The 13,762-nt window shown below is 40.5% G+C and overlaps 1 protein-coding gene across 1 annotated transcript in view; it reads left to right on the top strand.

Annotated features, from left to right (window-relative positions):
* TSPAN15 (tetraspanin 15) overlaps positions 1 to 9,001 on the top strand; it is a 62,444-nt gene extending 53,443 nt beyond the window's left edge. Inside the window, exon 8 of the mRNA XM_077480625.1 lies at positions 2,354 to 9,001. Coding sequence (XP_077336751.1) covers positions 2,354 to 2,512 — 159 coding nt within the window. The 3' untranslated portion in view covers positions 2,513 to 9,001. The remainder of the gene's footprint in view (positions 1 to 2,353) is intronic.
* Positions 9,002 to 13,762: the final 4,761 nt, after the last annotated feature.

Raw genomic sequence — 13,762 nt, 5'->3', positions numbered from 1 at the left:
GACTTCTAGGGTGGTGTCCACCTCCATCGACGCCATCTCTTTCCCGGACCATGCACCGATGCACCTGACACTTCAGTTGGGCCTGGTGACCCAGACTCCTCCTTCGTGGAAACTAAATGAGGCTCTGCTGCAATCAGAAGAGACCCGCTCAGAGGTACTAGCCATGTTGCAGGAGTATTTCTCCATCAACAAAGCCTCAGTTGCCAACCCCCTGACTGTATGGGAGGTCCACAAGATGGTTGTAAGAGGCACCCAAATTAAAATAGGTGTCCAAGGCACACAGCGGTCACAGCCCCCCCCCCCCCTCCTCAGATGCACGCACGTGGGAGGATGTTACTCTTTGGCATTTGGGTGAAAACTGATGATGCATGCGCATGGGTGTTGCATTGTATTTGGTACCCCGCTCTATAATTTATTTGCAAAAAAAAAAATTTGAAAAGTGTGGAGTGCATTTGTATTCAGCCCCCCTGAGTAAATACTTTTCTAGAACCACCTTTCACTGAAATTACAGCTACAAGTCTTTCAAGTCTTGCCACAGATCCTCAATCGGCTTTAGGTCTGGACTTTGACTGGACCATTCTAACACATGAATATGCTTTAATCTAAACCATTCCACTGTAGCTCTGACTGTATGTTTAGGGTCGTTGTCCTCCTGGAAGGTGAACCTCCACTCCAATCTCGAGTCTTTTGCAGACTCTAATGCCCCATACACATGGTCAGACATTCCGACCACAAAATCCGTCAGATTTTTTTCGACGGATTTTGGTCAAAACTTGTGTTGCATACACACGGTCGCACAAAGTTGTCGGAAAATCCGATCATTCAGAACGAGGTGATGTACAAAACGTACAATGGGACAACGTAGAGGCCAGTAGCCAATAGCTTTCATCTCCAAATTTTTTCTGAGCATGCGTGCCACTTTGTGCACCGGAATTCTCTACACACAATTGGGGAAAAAAGTCAGATCGGATTTTGTTGTCGGAAAATTTTAGATCCAGCTCTCAAACTTTTTCGGTTGGAAATTCCGACGGAAAAAGTTAGATTGGAGCCCACACACGATCGGATTTTCCGACAACATAATCCGATCTGGCTTTTTTAGTTGGAATGTCCGGCCGTGTGTATGGGGCATTATAGGTTTTCTTCTAAGTTTGCCCTTTATTTGACTCCATCCATCCATCCCCATCAACTCTGAACAGCTTCCCTGGCCACCACCATGTTTCACAGTGGGGATAGTGTTTTTCAGGGTGATGTGCAGTGTTCGTTTTCTGCTTAGCGCTTTTGCCAAAAAGTAAAATTTTGGTCTTCTCTGACCAGAGTGCCTTCTTCCACATGTTTGCTGTGTCCCCCACATAACTTCTCGCAAACTGCAAATGGGACTTCTTATGGCTTTCTTTCAACAATGGATTCCTTTCTTCCATAAAGGACAGATTTGTGGAGAGCATGACTAATAGTTGTCCTGTGGACAGATTCTACCACCTGAGCTGTGGATCTCTGCAGCTCCTCCAGAGTAACCATGGGCCTCTTGGCTGCTTCTCTGATTAATGCTCTCCTTTCCCAGCGTGTCAGTTTAGGTGGCTGGCCATGTCTTGGTAGGTTTGCAGCTCTGCCATACTCTTTCCTGTTTCGGATGATGGATTGAACAGTGCTCTGTGAGATGTTCAAAGCTTGGGATATATTTTTATAACCTAACCCTGCTTTAACTTCGCCACAACTTTTATCCCTGACCTGTCTGGTGTGTTCCTTGGCCTTCACGGTGCTGTTTGTCCACTAAGGTTCTCTAACAAATCTCTGAGGGCTTTGCAGAACAGCTGTATTTATGCTGCAATTAAATTACACACAGGTGAACTCTATTTACTAATTGGGTGACTTCTGAAGACAATTGGTTCAACTAGATTTTAGTTGGGGGTTATCAGAGTAAATTTGAACGCCATTTATTTTCCATTTTTGTGTCGGTCTATCACCTAAAAGTCCAGTAAAATACATTTACATTTTTGGTTGTAACATGACAAAATGTGGAAAACTTGAAAGGGTATGAATACTTTTTCAAGGCACTGTATAACTGGGTAATGTGGATGCTAATTGTGCCTGCGTTAACCTAACCAGAGTTTGCTCCCCATAAAGCATTTTTATATATGAATAGGATGATTTTCTTTTTAATTGAATACATAGTTGGGTTTTTAAGAGTGTCTTGTAGCGCTGCTCTGGAGAACGCTATTGTCTTCCCTAAAAGATGCCCCAGTGTTGGCCAATAACCTCAACTGCTGGTGCGATCCACTCGGACATCTGTAAATAACAGTGCACGCTTTGTGCTCTTATCCACACTCATTGCGTTGTTCTCTTCCTTTTTTGGCAGTTCCTTGGAGTCCTTCTCTCCCTCCTCTACATCAGCCGTGTAGAAGACGTTATCAGTGAATGGAACAGTTCAGCTGATGTTCTTCTGGACAGACCCGAGATTGCGTTTGCCTCTAAAGGCTGTTGCAGGTGTTATCCAGGAATAGAGTCTGATGTCTGAGTCTGCCTGTATGCATCCACCCACTAACAACCACTAAATATTAACTCTTAACTTTGTCAACCAGAAGAAGATGAAGTTGAATTTGATTGGTTCATGAACTGTAAAAATATACATTTCTGTCGGTCTTCAGGAGGTCCGAGGTGACAACCAGAGAACTGTTTGGTGCCTGATGACTGCTATAGTGGATCGTCACTGTATTGGTTCTCGGACCGTAAATATCTGTAGCTGAAATGATAGACTTATTTTTGTATTCTGTAAATGCACTCCAAAGAGATTTCTACTCATTTCTACAGGGAATAGATATATAAAAGGTCTTGGCAACGTCTAGGCAACAGTACAAAATAATCCGGTGGTAATGTCAACATCTACTCCAGTGAAATCCTCTTTTAGAAGATCTCTGAATAAAACCGGACATGTTGCAGACTTAAAGCAAAGTTCAAAGGGCACTGACAAAACAGAGGTTTACTTTATTACTGTATAATAAAACCAAGCAGTTAGGACTTGGAATAAGAAGTCATGCATACCCCCTAGAGGTAGAAGAAAATTAATATCAGACAAATGTAATTCTAATACTAGGCTGGTTAATTTTAGGTTTGTGTATTACAGGGGTCAATAATCAAAGTTGTACTATGGTAATGCAGAAGTCTTGGTGGTGTTTCTACACTATATTACCAAAATATTTCAGTTGACCACCACATCTATATGAGCGTAATTCTATATTCGTGGGCATAAATATGAAGTTTCCCCCCTTTGGACTATAACAGCCTCCACTCTTGGATGACCTCAAGTGTTGTGGATTTGTGCCCGTTCGGCCAAAACTGCATTTGTGAGGTCAAGTACTGATGTTAAACCTAAAAAATCTGTCTTTTACTTGGTCAACGTTCCAATTCATCCCAAGTAGAGATGAGCTCAAGTCTCTGTGTAAACCCACTTGGATTTCTCCACACTGAACCATAGATTCCAGTCTTTATGGAGTTGGTTTGTGCACAGAAGCATGGTCATGCTGGGCCTACTCCAAGCTGTTGCCACAAGATTGGAAAATCATAATTGTCCAAAATGTCTGTGTATGCTCTAGCATTTACAGTACCCTTCACTGGAAATAATTTTAGCTGGGGGTCCACATATAGCTAGGTGTTCTGGTCTGCGGTCCACAAGTTTTTGGCTACATGGTGTGTGTTCTATAGGGGAAATGTAATATTACTGTCGTAGACTGAGGAGGTGCATATTTTTAGATGACCAGTCCACCTAAAACTCATGTTTTTTTTTTTTTTTTTTTCTAGAAGCTGGTATATTGCATTATTGCATCTCTTGGTGTTGGACGTAGTTTCCAGCTCTGAACATCGACACCAGCCATTACAAGGAGTTTTTGTCCTCATTTATGAGCTTTAATTTTAACTTTCTAGAACTCCAAAAAAGAGGTTGGTACTGCTAGCATTCCAAGATGTGCAAGAACAGATCTGGGGAACATGGAGGGGGAGATATGAGACCAGAGGGTGACTGATTATATCAGGCATCACTCAAAAGTCTTAAGCAGGCTATAGATCAGTGTTTCTCAACTCCAGTCCTCAAGGTGCCCCAACAGGTCGTGTTTTCAGGATTTCCCTCAGATGAAACTGCTGTGGTAATTACTATGCAGTGAAACCTGTGCAAAATAATGGAGAGCCTGAAAACATGACCTGTTGGGGCGCCTTGAGGACTTGAGTTAGGAAACACTGCTATAGATGATACAATGTTCTTTCCTTCCACAACGGGGAGGAAAGGAAAAAAATTAGTTGATTGTATTTTGCCAGTGGGGGTCATAGAGGGCCTTTCTAGCCAGCAGGATACAATGATTACTAGTACTAGCTATAGCTGCTAGCAGTAATCGTATGTAAAAAAAAAAAGAAAAACCCAACAGGCTGGTTATATCAGTTGATCGATTTAATCAATTTTGGTACAACCAGCCTGCCCATACGTGGATCGAAATTTAGCAGATTCAGCAGCATTTCGATCCATTTATAGCTGGCTTTACTGCATTATAGCACACACTGACCCTTTTTAAGGCTTCATATACACTACAGCGCCTAAACCTGAGTTTAGGGGCTTTTTAGTGTGTTTTTTTTTTTTTTTTTTTTTTTCAAAGCCCCTAAACTTGACTCCATAAAAGCCTATGTGTCCATGTACACATAGGCTTTTAGGATTGTTTAGGAGCTGCTGCGGTTAGGGGAGGTTCAACAGAAGAATCGTGTACAGGATAGGAACGTTTTGACTGTCGGCCGCAAAATAGATTTTTCCGAGCTTTGCGTTTTCCTGTGGCCAGCAGTCATAATAGGCTATGTGTACATGAAGCCTTACATTCACTCAGCATTCACTGCATTTTAAATGAGCCTCATGCATGTTGCCAAAAAAATTATTTAGATGTTTCCCTCATCAGCCAATTGGCTCCTTTCTTGAAAGGGAAATTTAAAATTGGGATCCTATTGACTGCAGATGAAGTTCATCCAGAAATGGTCTTACCTGAAGCTTCATAAAGAAATATAAAAATAAATGTACAATGGTCTTCTTTATATTTACAGGCATGATTATTGTATGAGAATTCTGACATGATCCTTGAACTATAGAAGCATGAATTTTAATATAAAGAAACTTTTATATTTTTCCCCTCCCAAGGAGTGATCTAAACAAACCTACCACTAAGCATTCAAGTACCTCAGATTTATATTTATATGTAAATGTCTTGTTGCTAGAATAACTAATCTATACTCAGGTGTATTGTGCCAATAAGTCTTTAAAAATTGTCTGTCATCGCTCAGTAAAGACAGCCATTTTGTGTCAGGATGATGTCATTGGTTTGGAGACCACCAATAGGCTGCTTTCTCATGAGTGTTTGATTATCCAAATAAATGGCTGAGAAAGGGAGTAACTGATTCCCAGTAAAAGAATTGATGGTTATGAAGATGATGGGTTTTCTTAAAGGGGTTGTAAAGGTTCGTTTTTTATTTTCTAAATAGGTTCCTTTAAACTTGGTGCATTGTTGGTTCATGTACCTTTTTTTTTTTTTTTTTTTTCCTTCGATTTCCCTTCTAAATGTCTTTTTTTTTCCTTTGTCTTAATTTATCACTTCCTGTTCCTCCTCAGTAAGCTGTTCTGGCTGACTAAACACCGCTCAGATGATGGTGTGAAGTTTACTGAGGAGAAACAAGAAGAGAGAAGTTAGGACAAAGATATAAAATATATTTAGAAGGGAAATCAAAGGAAAAGGTAAGTGAACCAACAATACACTAGCTTAAAAGGAACCTATTTAGAAAATAAAAAAGAAGCTTTACAACTCCTGTAATAACCTGAAGAGGGGGTGCAATTTTCTGTTAGTTTTACCTACATGGAACAAAAATAGTCACCTGAAATATACTTTAATATATGTTAAATGTGTTCCCATTCACACAGCATATTTAATGATAATTAACCAAATGTTACCTTTTTTTGTTGACTCTTTGGAGAAGGTTCATACATAGGACCCTATAGGCAGTGTCAATTGTTTTAAATAGTCTGCAGTGTTGGGGGGGGAGCATCAATCTACATACACATTGTACCTCCCAAGCCTTGAGATCTTTAACCCTTTTTTATGTGAACGATAGGGCTGGGAAGTTAACAATGTTTTCAGCAAGTAAAAATGTAAAAAAATGTTAGCAGCATATATTAATATAAAATATTTATTATATAAATATTTTCAACCCTAAACAAAAAATGCAATAAATTGCAGCTTATTAATCCTTACATGTGGCTGCATTCCTTTTTCTTCCTTTTTTTTTTTTTTAAACCTGGTGATCTGGCCAGTAACTCACCTCCTGTATTAGTGCCTCCACTCTAGATGAAGGCACACAGGGGCACCTCTAGGCAGCAGCATTGTAAGTTTGAGGAGAGGGAGTGTTAGATGTACCAGCAGATTTAGATATATCAACAAATTATAGCCTCCAGCTTACACTTTATAAACAGTTACAGCAAATGGTTTTATCCTTTTCAGATGAAAGTTTTACAGAAATAAAAGCTGGTCATTGTAAACACCCCTGTCAGTGTTAAATGGTTTGTCTTATCTATGTAACTGATGTATCTGGATGAGAGCTTATTTTTAAAAACGGACTTACTGGCCAGATCGCCCGATATTAAAAAGTAAAAAAAAAAAAAACCTATTGCAGCCATAACATCGAAGCATTGGTAAGCTAAAATGTTTGATTTTGGGTTTAATATAACTTTAGGTTATGATAGCTAGATGGGAACATGTAGCTAAAATAAATTGGGTGTTATCACAACTTGGCTACAAAAGTTGAAATAACGCTTTAATCTGTGAATAAGCATGAAGGGGAGATATTTAGTGCCTTGTATGTTTGCATAATCATTTTTTATTTTTTTTCACTTTCTCCAAAAAAAGAATAACTTTTATCATATTGCCTTTTTAGCTCTTGAAAATATTTACCATTTAAAAGAATAAAAGGTAAAACTTGACTGGTTATAACAGGCAAACACAAGATTTACCCCCATTCCTACCACTAATATACAAATCCCACAAGTTTCTGTGAACTGGTTCAGCTGCCTCTAGTCCAAACTGCGGGTTTTCAACTGTTTCCAAGCTGCAAGTTCCATGAGGCATTGCAAGACTGACAGGTACAAGCATGACTCCCAAAGGCATGGTGGGCTTGTAGTTCTGCAACAGCTGGAGGACCACAGTTTGACACCCCTGCTCTAGACCAACCGTTCTCAACTAGAGTTCCTTCAGAAGTTGCTAGAAGGTCCCTCAAGCTGTGGCTGATTGACCTTCCATCTGATGGTGCCTGCATCATTCTCTGTCCTATGCCAATTGGCAGAGCCAGCAGCATGATGCCATTGTTTGTTTTTGTTTTTTTTGTTTTTTTTATGTCTGTAAGGGTAGCATTCTGAACATTTCTGCAATGGGGGCATACGTCCCACTGGCCACCAAGGTAAGGGGGTATTCTCTCCTGAAATGTATTTATTTTTTTCAAGGGTTCCTCTGGGGTAAAATGATTGAGAGGGAGGTTGTTCTGGTCCAATATAAGCAGAACACAGAAGTGTTCATTCTGTAAATTTGTATCTAAATCCACATACAAAAACTTGATATGTAGGGCCTAAGGCAGTGATTCATTAAGTGCTTGCCTTAAAGTCCTGTAGTTGGCCCAGGCCAACTAAAAATTTCACTTGTGTGACTAGGCCTAAAGGACTGGACTTCATAAATTGCAGATTAAAGCAAGAAACACTTGGTGTCTTCTATCGTAATTCATAAATAATACTAATTCATTAATTTCAACATTTATACAACATTGGCCTACAGTGCTTCTGCAAAAGAAGACTCATTGTGCTTACCTCTCTATGGGGCAGTGGGTCCTTGCTTTGGTCTGTTGATTAGCTACAGCCACTGGCAGAATCTTCCACATACAACACTCCTAGGTGTTTTGGATGCCTACGTCTTCCGCTGTGCCCTGTGGTATCTCCTAACAACCCCTACTTCATTACAGGACAGGATGGAGACCTAGTGGTCAGCGAGAGGATTGATAGTGCATGGCAGAGGACCAAGGCAGCGGACACATCTGGAAGTGTGTCTGACATGAAAATTTTGTCAGAGGCTGTAGTTGGGTCACCTAACAAAGTACTTAAATGATTTCCTTCAAGCAATGGAATTGCACAGGCTTTTAACGCAGAAGCATCTGCGTTACTCTAGGTAACATTCTGCATAGCCGAAAATGCTCTTGTGTTTTGGGGGACCCATTGGTGGAAGTTAATTGACTGACCTGGTCTTTCGTGGATGCAGCGTTTGGGTCTGTGGCAATGAAAAGCCAAGCATACTGGCTTTTTCCATATACCTTTTTATATCCTGTGTAGGGTGAGCAGTTGGGAACCTGTGCTGAGAGTTCCCATTCAAGTTTTTTCTGAACCAGGACTCAACGAAAGAAACAAACCATTCTTTTAACTTGCTGTCCCCAAAGCAACTTACAATCTAATGTCCCTTCACACACAATAGGGTTCATTTTCAGTGGACACCAATTAACCTATCACTGCAGGATTGACACAGACTAGAAGTATTAAGTATCTTCTATATGACGGTGTTATTTTGCACCAATAAGAAATACTGGCATTTTACTTATGTTTTCTGTAGTCACGTTTACACACCGGAAAAGCAATAGACGAATGCACAGCATAACTATTATCTGTGTGAAAACCTTACGTTACCTCTAAAGGATTATAACCGGGAGTGTACTGTACGCTCCTTGAGAATATTTATTGTAGTACGGGGAGGAGGATGCTGTACATTGCTGTACATCTGAGCTCACCTCCATCTGTACTTGCACTAAAATAGGCCAATTTGCCTTTAACTGGAAGTTTTTTTATTTTACTTTTTTTTGTAATCTTGTTTGGTTTAATGAGCTTTAACAGAGTTGTATGTGTTTTGTAAGCAGAATTGTTTGAATTGTGATTCGTATTAATAAAAAAATATATATCTGATTGTTTTGAAGCCTTTTTTTTATTTTTGTTTTTATAGTTTTGTGAGTAAGTAAGAGATAAAAAAAAAAACTGGAGCGGTGCTAAATAAAACAATGACCAAATAAAACGATAAAAAAAACTATAGCATATAGTAAAGTGAAAAGATAGAGGCATAAAGTAATATTTCAAGGAAAATATGCACAATAAATGCTCTTGCAAGAGTCCCGTACAAACAAGTGAAAAAAAAACAATATTTAAAGTTCATTGGTGAAATGTATAATAATGCTTCCCAAAAACGATAAAGGTGAACATTCCAGTGCTCAATCCAAGACAAACGCCACCACCATGTGCACTGGCCGCTCATTTCAATCAAGAGTTACTGTTAATACTACACCATGAGGATTATTATTCTTATTACATGTGTAAGCCGATTTATTGATTGTTACCAACTATTGAGTCACATCTACTATATGGAGATCGAGTTTGCAGTTTTTGCGTGTTACCTTTTGATTAAAGGTGAGCGGCCATGGTGGAGTTTGTCTTGCATTGAGCACTGGAATATGTGATTGCTCATATTTCACCTGGATGGTTATTGGGAAGCACTATTATACATTTCACCAGTGAACTCAAAGTATTGTGTTTATTCACTTGTTTGCACAGCACTCTTGCAACATCCGTTATTGTGGATATTTTCCTTAACATGTTACTTTATGTTGGTATGTTTTCACTTTACTATATGATATGTTTTTTGCTGTTTAATTTGGTTATTGTTTTATTTAGCACCACTCCATTCCATATATTATTATACTTTTAAAGTGGTTGTAAACCCTTACAGACCACTTTGACCATGAAATATCTCCTACACGGTTTAGGAGAAATTTGCAAAAAAGACAATCACCGCGGTCTACAGCGCAGGCGCACTGAGCATGCCGCTGCTGACGGCGATATGCCATTAGTGGCGGCTCCCCTGCACATGTGCGGAAGTGACGTCATCGCTGCTCTGGCCACTCACATCGCTGGAGCAGCGATACCCGGAAGAAGATGGACGCTTTGTGCTACAGGTGACAGCGGTGACATCGCTTGCTCCTGTGTCAGGTAAGTGACACATAATGGGCTCATTATGCTTTACCTTTGCAGGGATTACTTCCTCTTTAATATCTGGTAACACTACAGGAGTTGGCAGCTTTATACATTTTCACTGCACACATTTTGGTCATATTTTTGTATATCATTCACATTATTAATCATACACTGCATAGCGCATAAGTTCACCCCCCCCCCCCCCTTTTCTTAAATAAAATTTATGTTAATCAAAATATATGATAAGCAGTTGCCTGTGTCCATCTAGGGAAGTATTTCCCTCCCTTCCTGTTCAAATAATAGTTGTCTTCAAGGCAGGAAATTTCTTCAACAGGAACACAAGCACATCAATAAAAACATAATTTTATGTCTGTCTGGGCTTTTCCGGCAAGGATACAGATGGCAATAAAACGTGTTTAAAAGCGAAGTCCAACGTTCTGACCACATTTTATTATAGACCAATATTTAGGCCTCACTCGTGCAGGCGTACAACAGTGTATGCCTGCGTGAGGGCCATGTTTGCTTGCACAGAGATGCAAAGGTGTCCCGTACATTCCCATGCAGGCAGTCCTATTCATGTCAATTGGGATGCAGTGGCTGTGCTGGCATGGATACAGCTGCTGCTCCCAATTTGAAATCTGTGCACTGAGTTCTGAGTGCAGACCACGGCAGCTGTGTCCATGCAGCTGCTGTGGCCCAATTGATGTGAATGGGACAGCCTGCAGCCAGGATGCACTGAACACCTGTGCATCCCTAAGTGCTCAGTTCACAACTGTCCCTGATTTGGAGCAATGTCCCTCTGTCTACATAATTTTAGTCTGATCTATATAGTTGTGTATAAAATACACTTTTTATCTTTCAAAAAGTGTTTCCAGTGCTAACTCTTTCATCTAAATTGCTGCATTTATAAACTGTAAAAGCCAATATAAAGGAAAAGCAGTGTTAAAGCACTTGTGGATTTAGTTTACCTTTTTTCTTGGTTAATTTTGCCTTTAAGGGGGTGTGGCAGGGGCCGTGTCCTATGCCTACCTACATTTGCTAGCAAGTGTCCCCCATCTCAAAATATTGGGAGGTATGCCTGAGTGGGCAAACGCAGTGCTTACATGAGTGGTGTACACTGTAGCGAGCCTGTGTGCATGAGACTTTAGAGTGCTACATGAAACATGGTCCTCAGTCCCCACTCTCACTTACTGAGTTTGGGGGTTAATCTTGCAAGCTCCTATTGTGTTTGAATTTGGTGCGGCTGTGCAGGGCTCCATCTTCACAACTGTGTCATCCATTCACAAGGATCTGTCGATTTAAAAAAAAAAAAAAAATGACACTATGGCAGAGGCTGATAGTTTGGTGGCACAAGTGGGATGATGTCCTTGCACTTGTAGCCCTGTAAAAATAAATTGAGAACTAGATATGGACTTAAAAGGTACCCAAGGATGATAACACATTTAAAATAGAATAATTTATCGATTTGAAAATTGTAGACAAATTTTAAAATAGATGTTCTGTCATTAATTTGGAAGGGAGGGCTGCCTGTATAGATTGTGTACATAGTTGACCTTATAACACGGATACCAATATTATACTAGATTAGGGAGCTCCACCATCCTTCCTTTTGCCTCTGCGTGTTTTGTTATCATGTCAGGAGGGACATGAGGGTTATCCACAGGGCCATTTTTAATATTGACTGGACCTGGGGCAAACCTTTTCTTGGACCCCCCCACTTCCATGCAATTTTGCTCTCCGCATGCTTTGAGACATACAATAAATAGCAGCTAGACTCAAAATCAGGTTACTGAATCAGATCAGTGCAATGATATCGATTGGTTGTCAGAGGTTAGTGTATCATTACTGCTCACTGACTGGCTGCTAGAGATTACGGCACACATTATGGCTCACTGTTATTTTCTAGAGGTTACAGCACATGACTTCTGCTTGTTGATTGGTTGCTAGAGATTACTGTACATCTATACCACTCACTAATTGGTTGTTAGAGGTTGCTGCACATCATTACTGCTCACTAATTGGTTGCAAGAGGTTAGAGCATAGCATTACTGCTCGCTGATTGGTTGCTAAAGGTTACAGCACATCATCTCCTCACTGCCTGCATATTAACATGCACCAAAATTCAGGGTGCTGTGGCACCATGTTATTTTGAAGAATCCATCTCCAATTTGCTTACTTTTGCAAAACATGATGTTAAGCTTAATGACCACAATTGTAGGCAGGACTTTCAAGCATGCTCCTTTACCTCCCCAGTGGTCAGCATTCAACAGAAGTGATGGTGGATGTGACCTCAAGGGGACATGACAGGCATATGAATGCTGCCTCTATTTAAATATCAATGACACAGTACATTTACATATAAATGCCACCACTATTTACATATCAATGCAGGTTATTTACATTTAAACACAGGGTCTGCAGGTGAATCATCTGTATGTGGCAATAGGGCAGAGCTGGGCATCATCAGAAGTTTACACTGAGATATCGGGACACAGCACGGGACTAAAACTTCAAGGGATAAGGGAATTTAAACTGGGATAGTTAGCAAGTATTAGGCAGCTGCTTTGGGCCCCACTCCAGAGCAACTCTGTGCTGAACTTCCTGCTGGAATTGAAAAACCTGGCCAGTTCTCTGAGCTTCCCTTTCCCGGGCAGGACACAAGCTTCAGGGGACCTCTTAACCCATTACCTGTATCTAGCTGCTCTGGTCTGGGTGGTGGACGGTCTGTTATATAAGAGTTGTCAACTGCTGGCGAGGGTTCATGCAGCTTCTTTGGCTACCATAGCTGAACCTGGCACATCTCCTCCCTCGGACTGACCCTCCAGGACCTGGGAACCTCCTGTCTCCGGATCCTCCTCCGAGCTGCTGTTGTGGGATGACCACTCCACTAACTCCTCTGGGGACCCAAACTCAGCTTGCAGTCTGGGGGAACACCAATCCATGGCTCTGCCCTTGCAGCCCCCTCCTGGCTCACCTGAAGGCACAATCCTCCAGCACTGGCTCCTTCCAGATACGGATAGCAATGGACATTCATTTGATTGGGTCTCCCCTATGATAACCCAAAAGCAATTGTATGACATCACTTTCGGTTTCCCCTGATATCAACTGTGCCAATTTAAAAAAAATCAAAAGTATTCAAAAATGCTGATCTTGGTGTTTTGAATGCTTTAAAGTGCAGGAGCGGGATTTGGGATCACTCCATAAAGAGTCCCTGGCTATAACAAGGATGTTTACATTCCTTATGATAGCAATAAAAGTGATAAAAAAAAGCAACAGTATAAAAATAAAATAAATTAATAATAATAAAAAAAAAGTTAAGTGCCCCTCCCCCCATGCTAGCGCACAAAGGCAAACGCACATGACGGTCCCGCACGCAAACCGTGATTGTGCCACACATGTGAAGTATCGCTGCAAACGTCAGATCATGGGCACTTGGGCAGTAATTCTAGCACCAGACCTCTTCTGTAAATCTAAAGTGGTAACCTGTGTAAAGGCTTTAAAAGAGTCGCCTATGGATGGTAAAATTTACATAGTTTGTTCACATCGCGGAATTTAAAAGCATGACATGTTTGGTATTTATTTGTTCATGGTAACATCATCTTTTATATTTAATAAAAAAAATTGGGTTAGGTATCGTGTATTTTTGCATTAAAATTTAAAAAGAAAGGGTATTTTTTCCTGAAAATTGAGTTTGAAAGAACG

The sequence above is a fragment of the Lithobates pipiens genome, unplaced genomic scaffold (genome assembly GCF_037356315.1).
Source record: "Lithobates pipiens isolate NorthernLeopardFrog02 unplaced genomic scaffold, aLitPip1_a1.2 Scaffold_1, whole genome shotgun sequence".
Classification (NCBI taxonomy): Eukaryota; Metazoa; Chordata; class Amphibia; order Anura; family Ranidae; genus Lithobates; species Lithobates pipiens.
The sequence above is the reverse complement of the archived record's forward strand: the minus strand, read 5'-3'. Positions and strand labels throughout refer to the sequence as shown.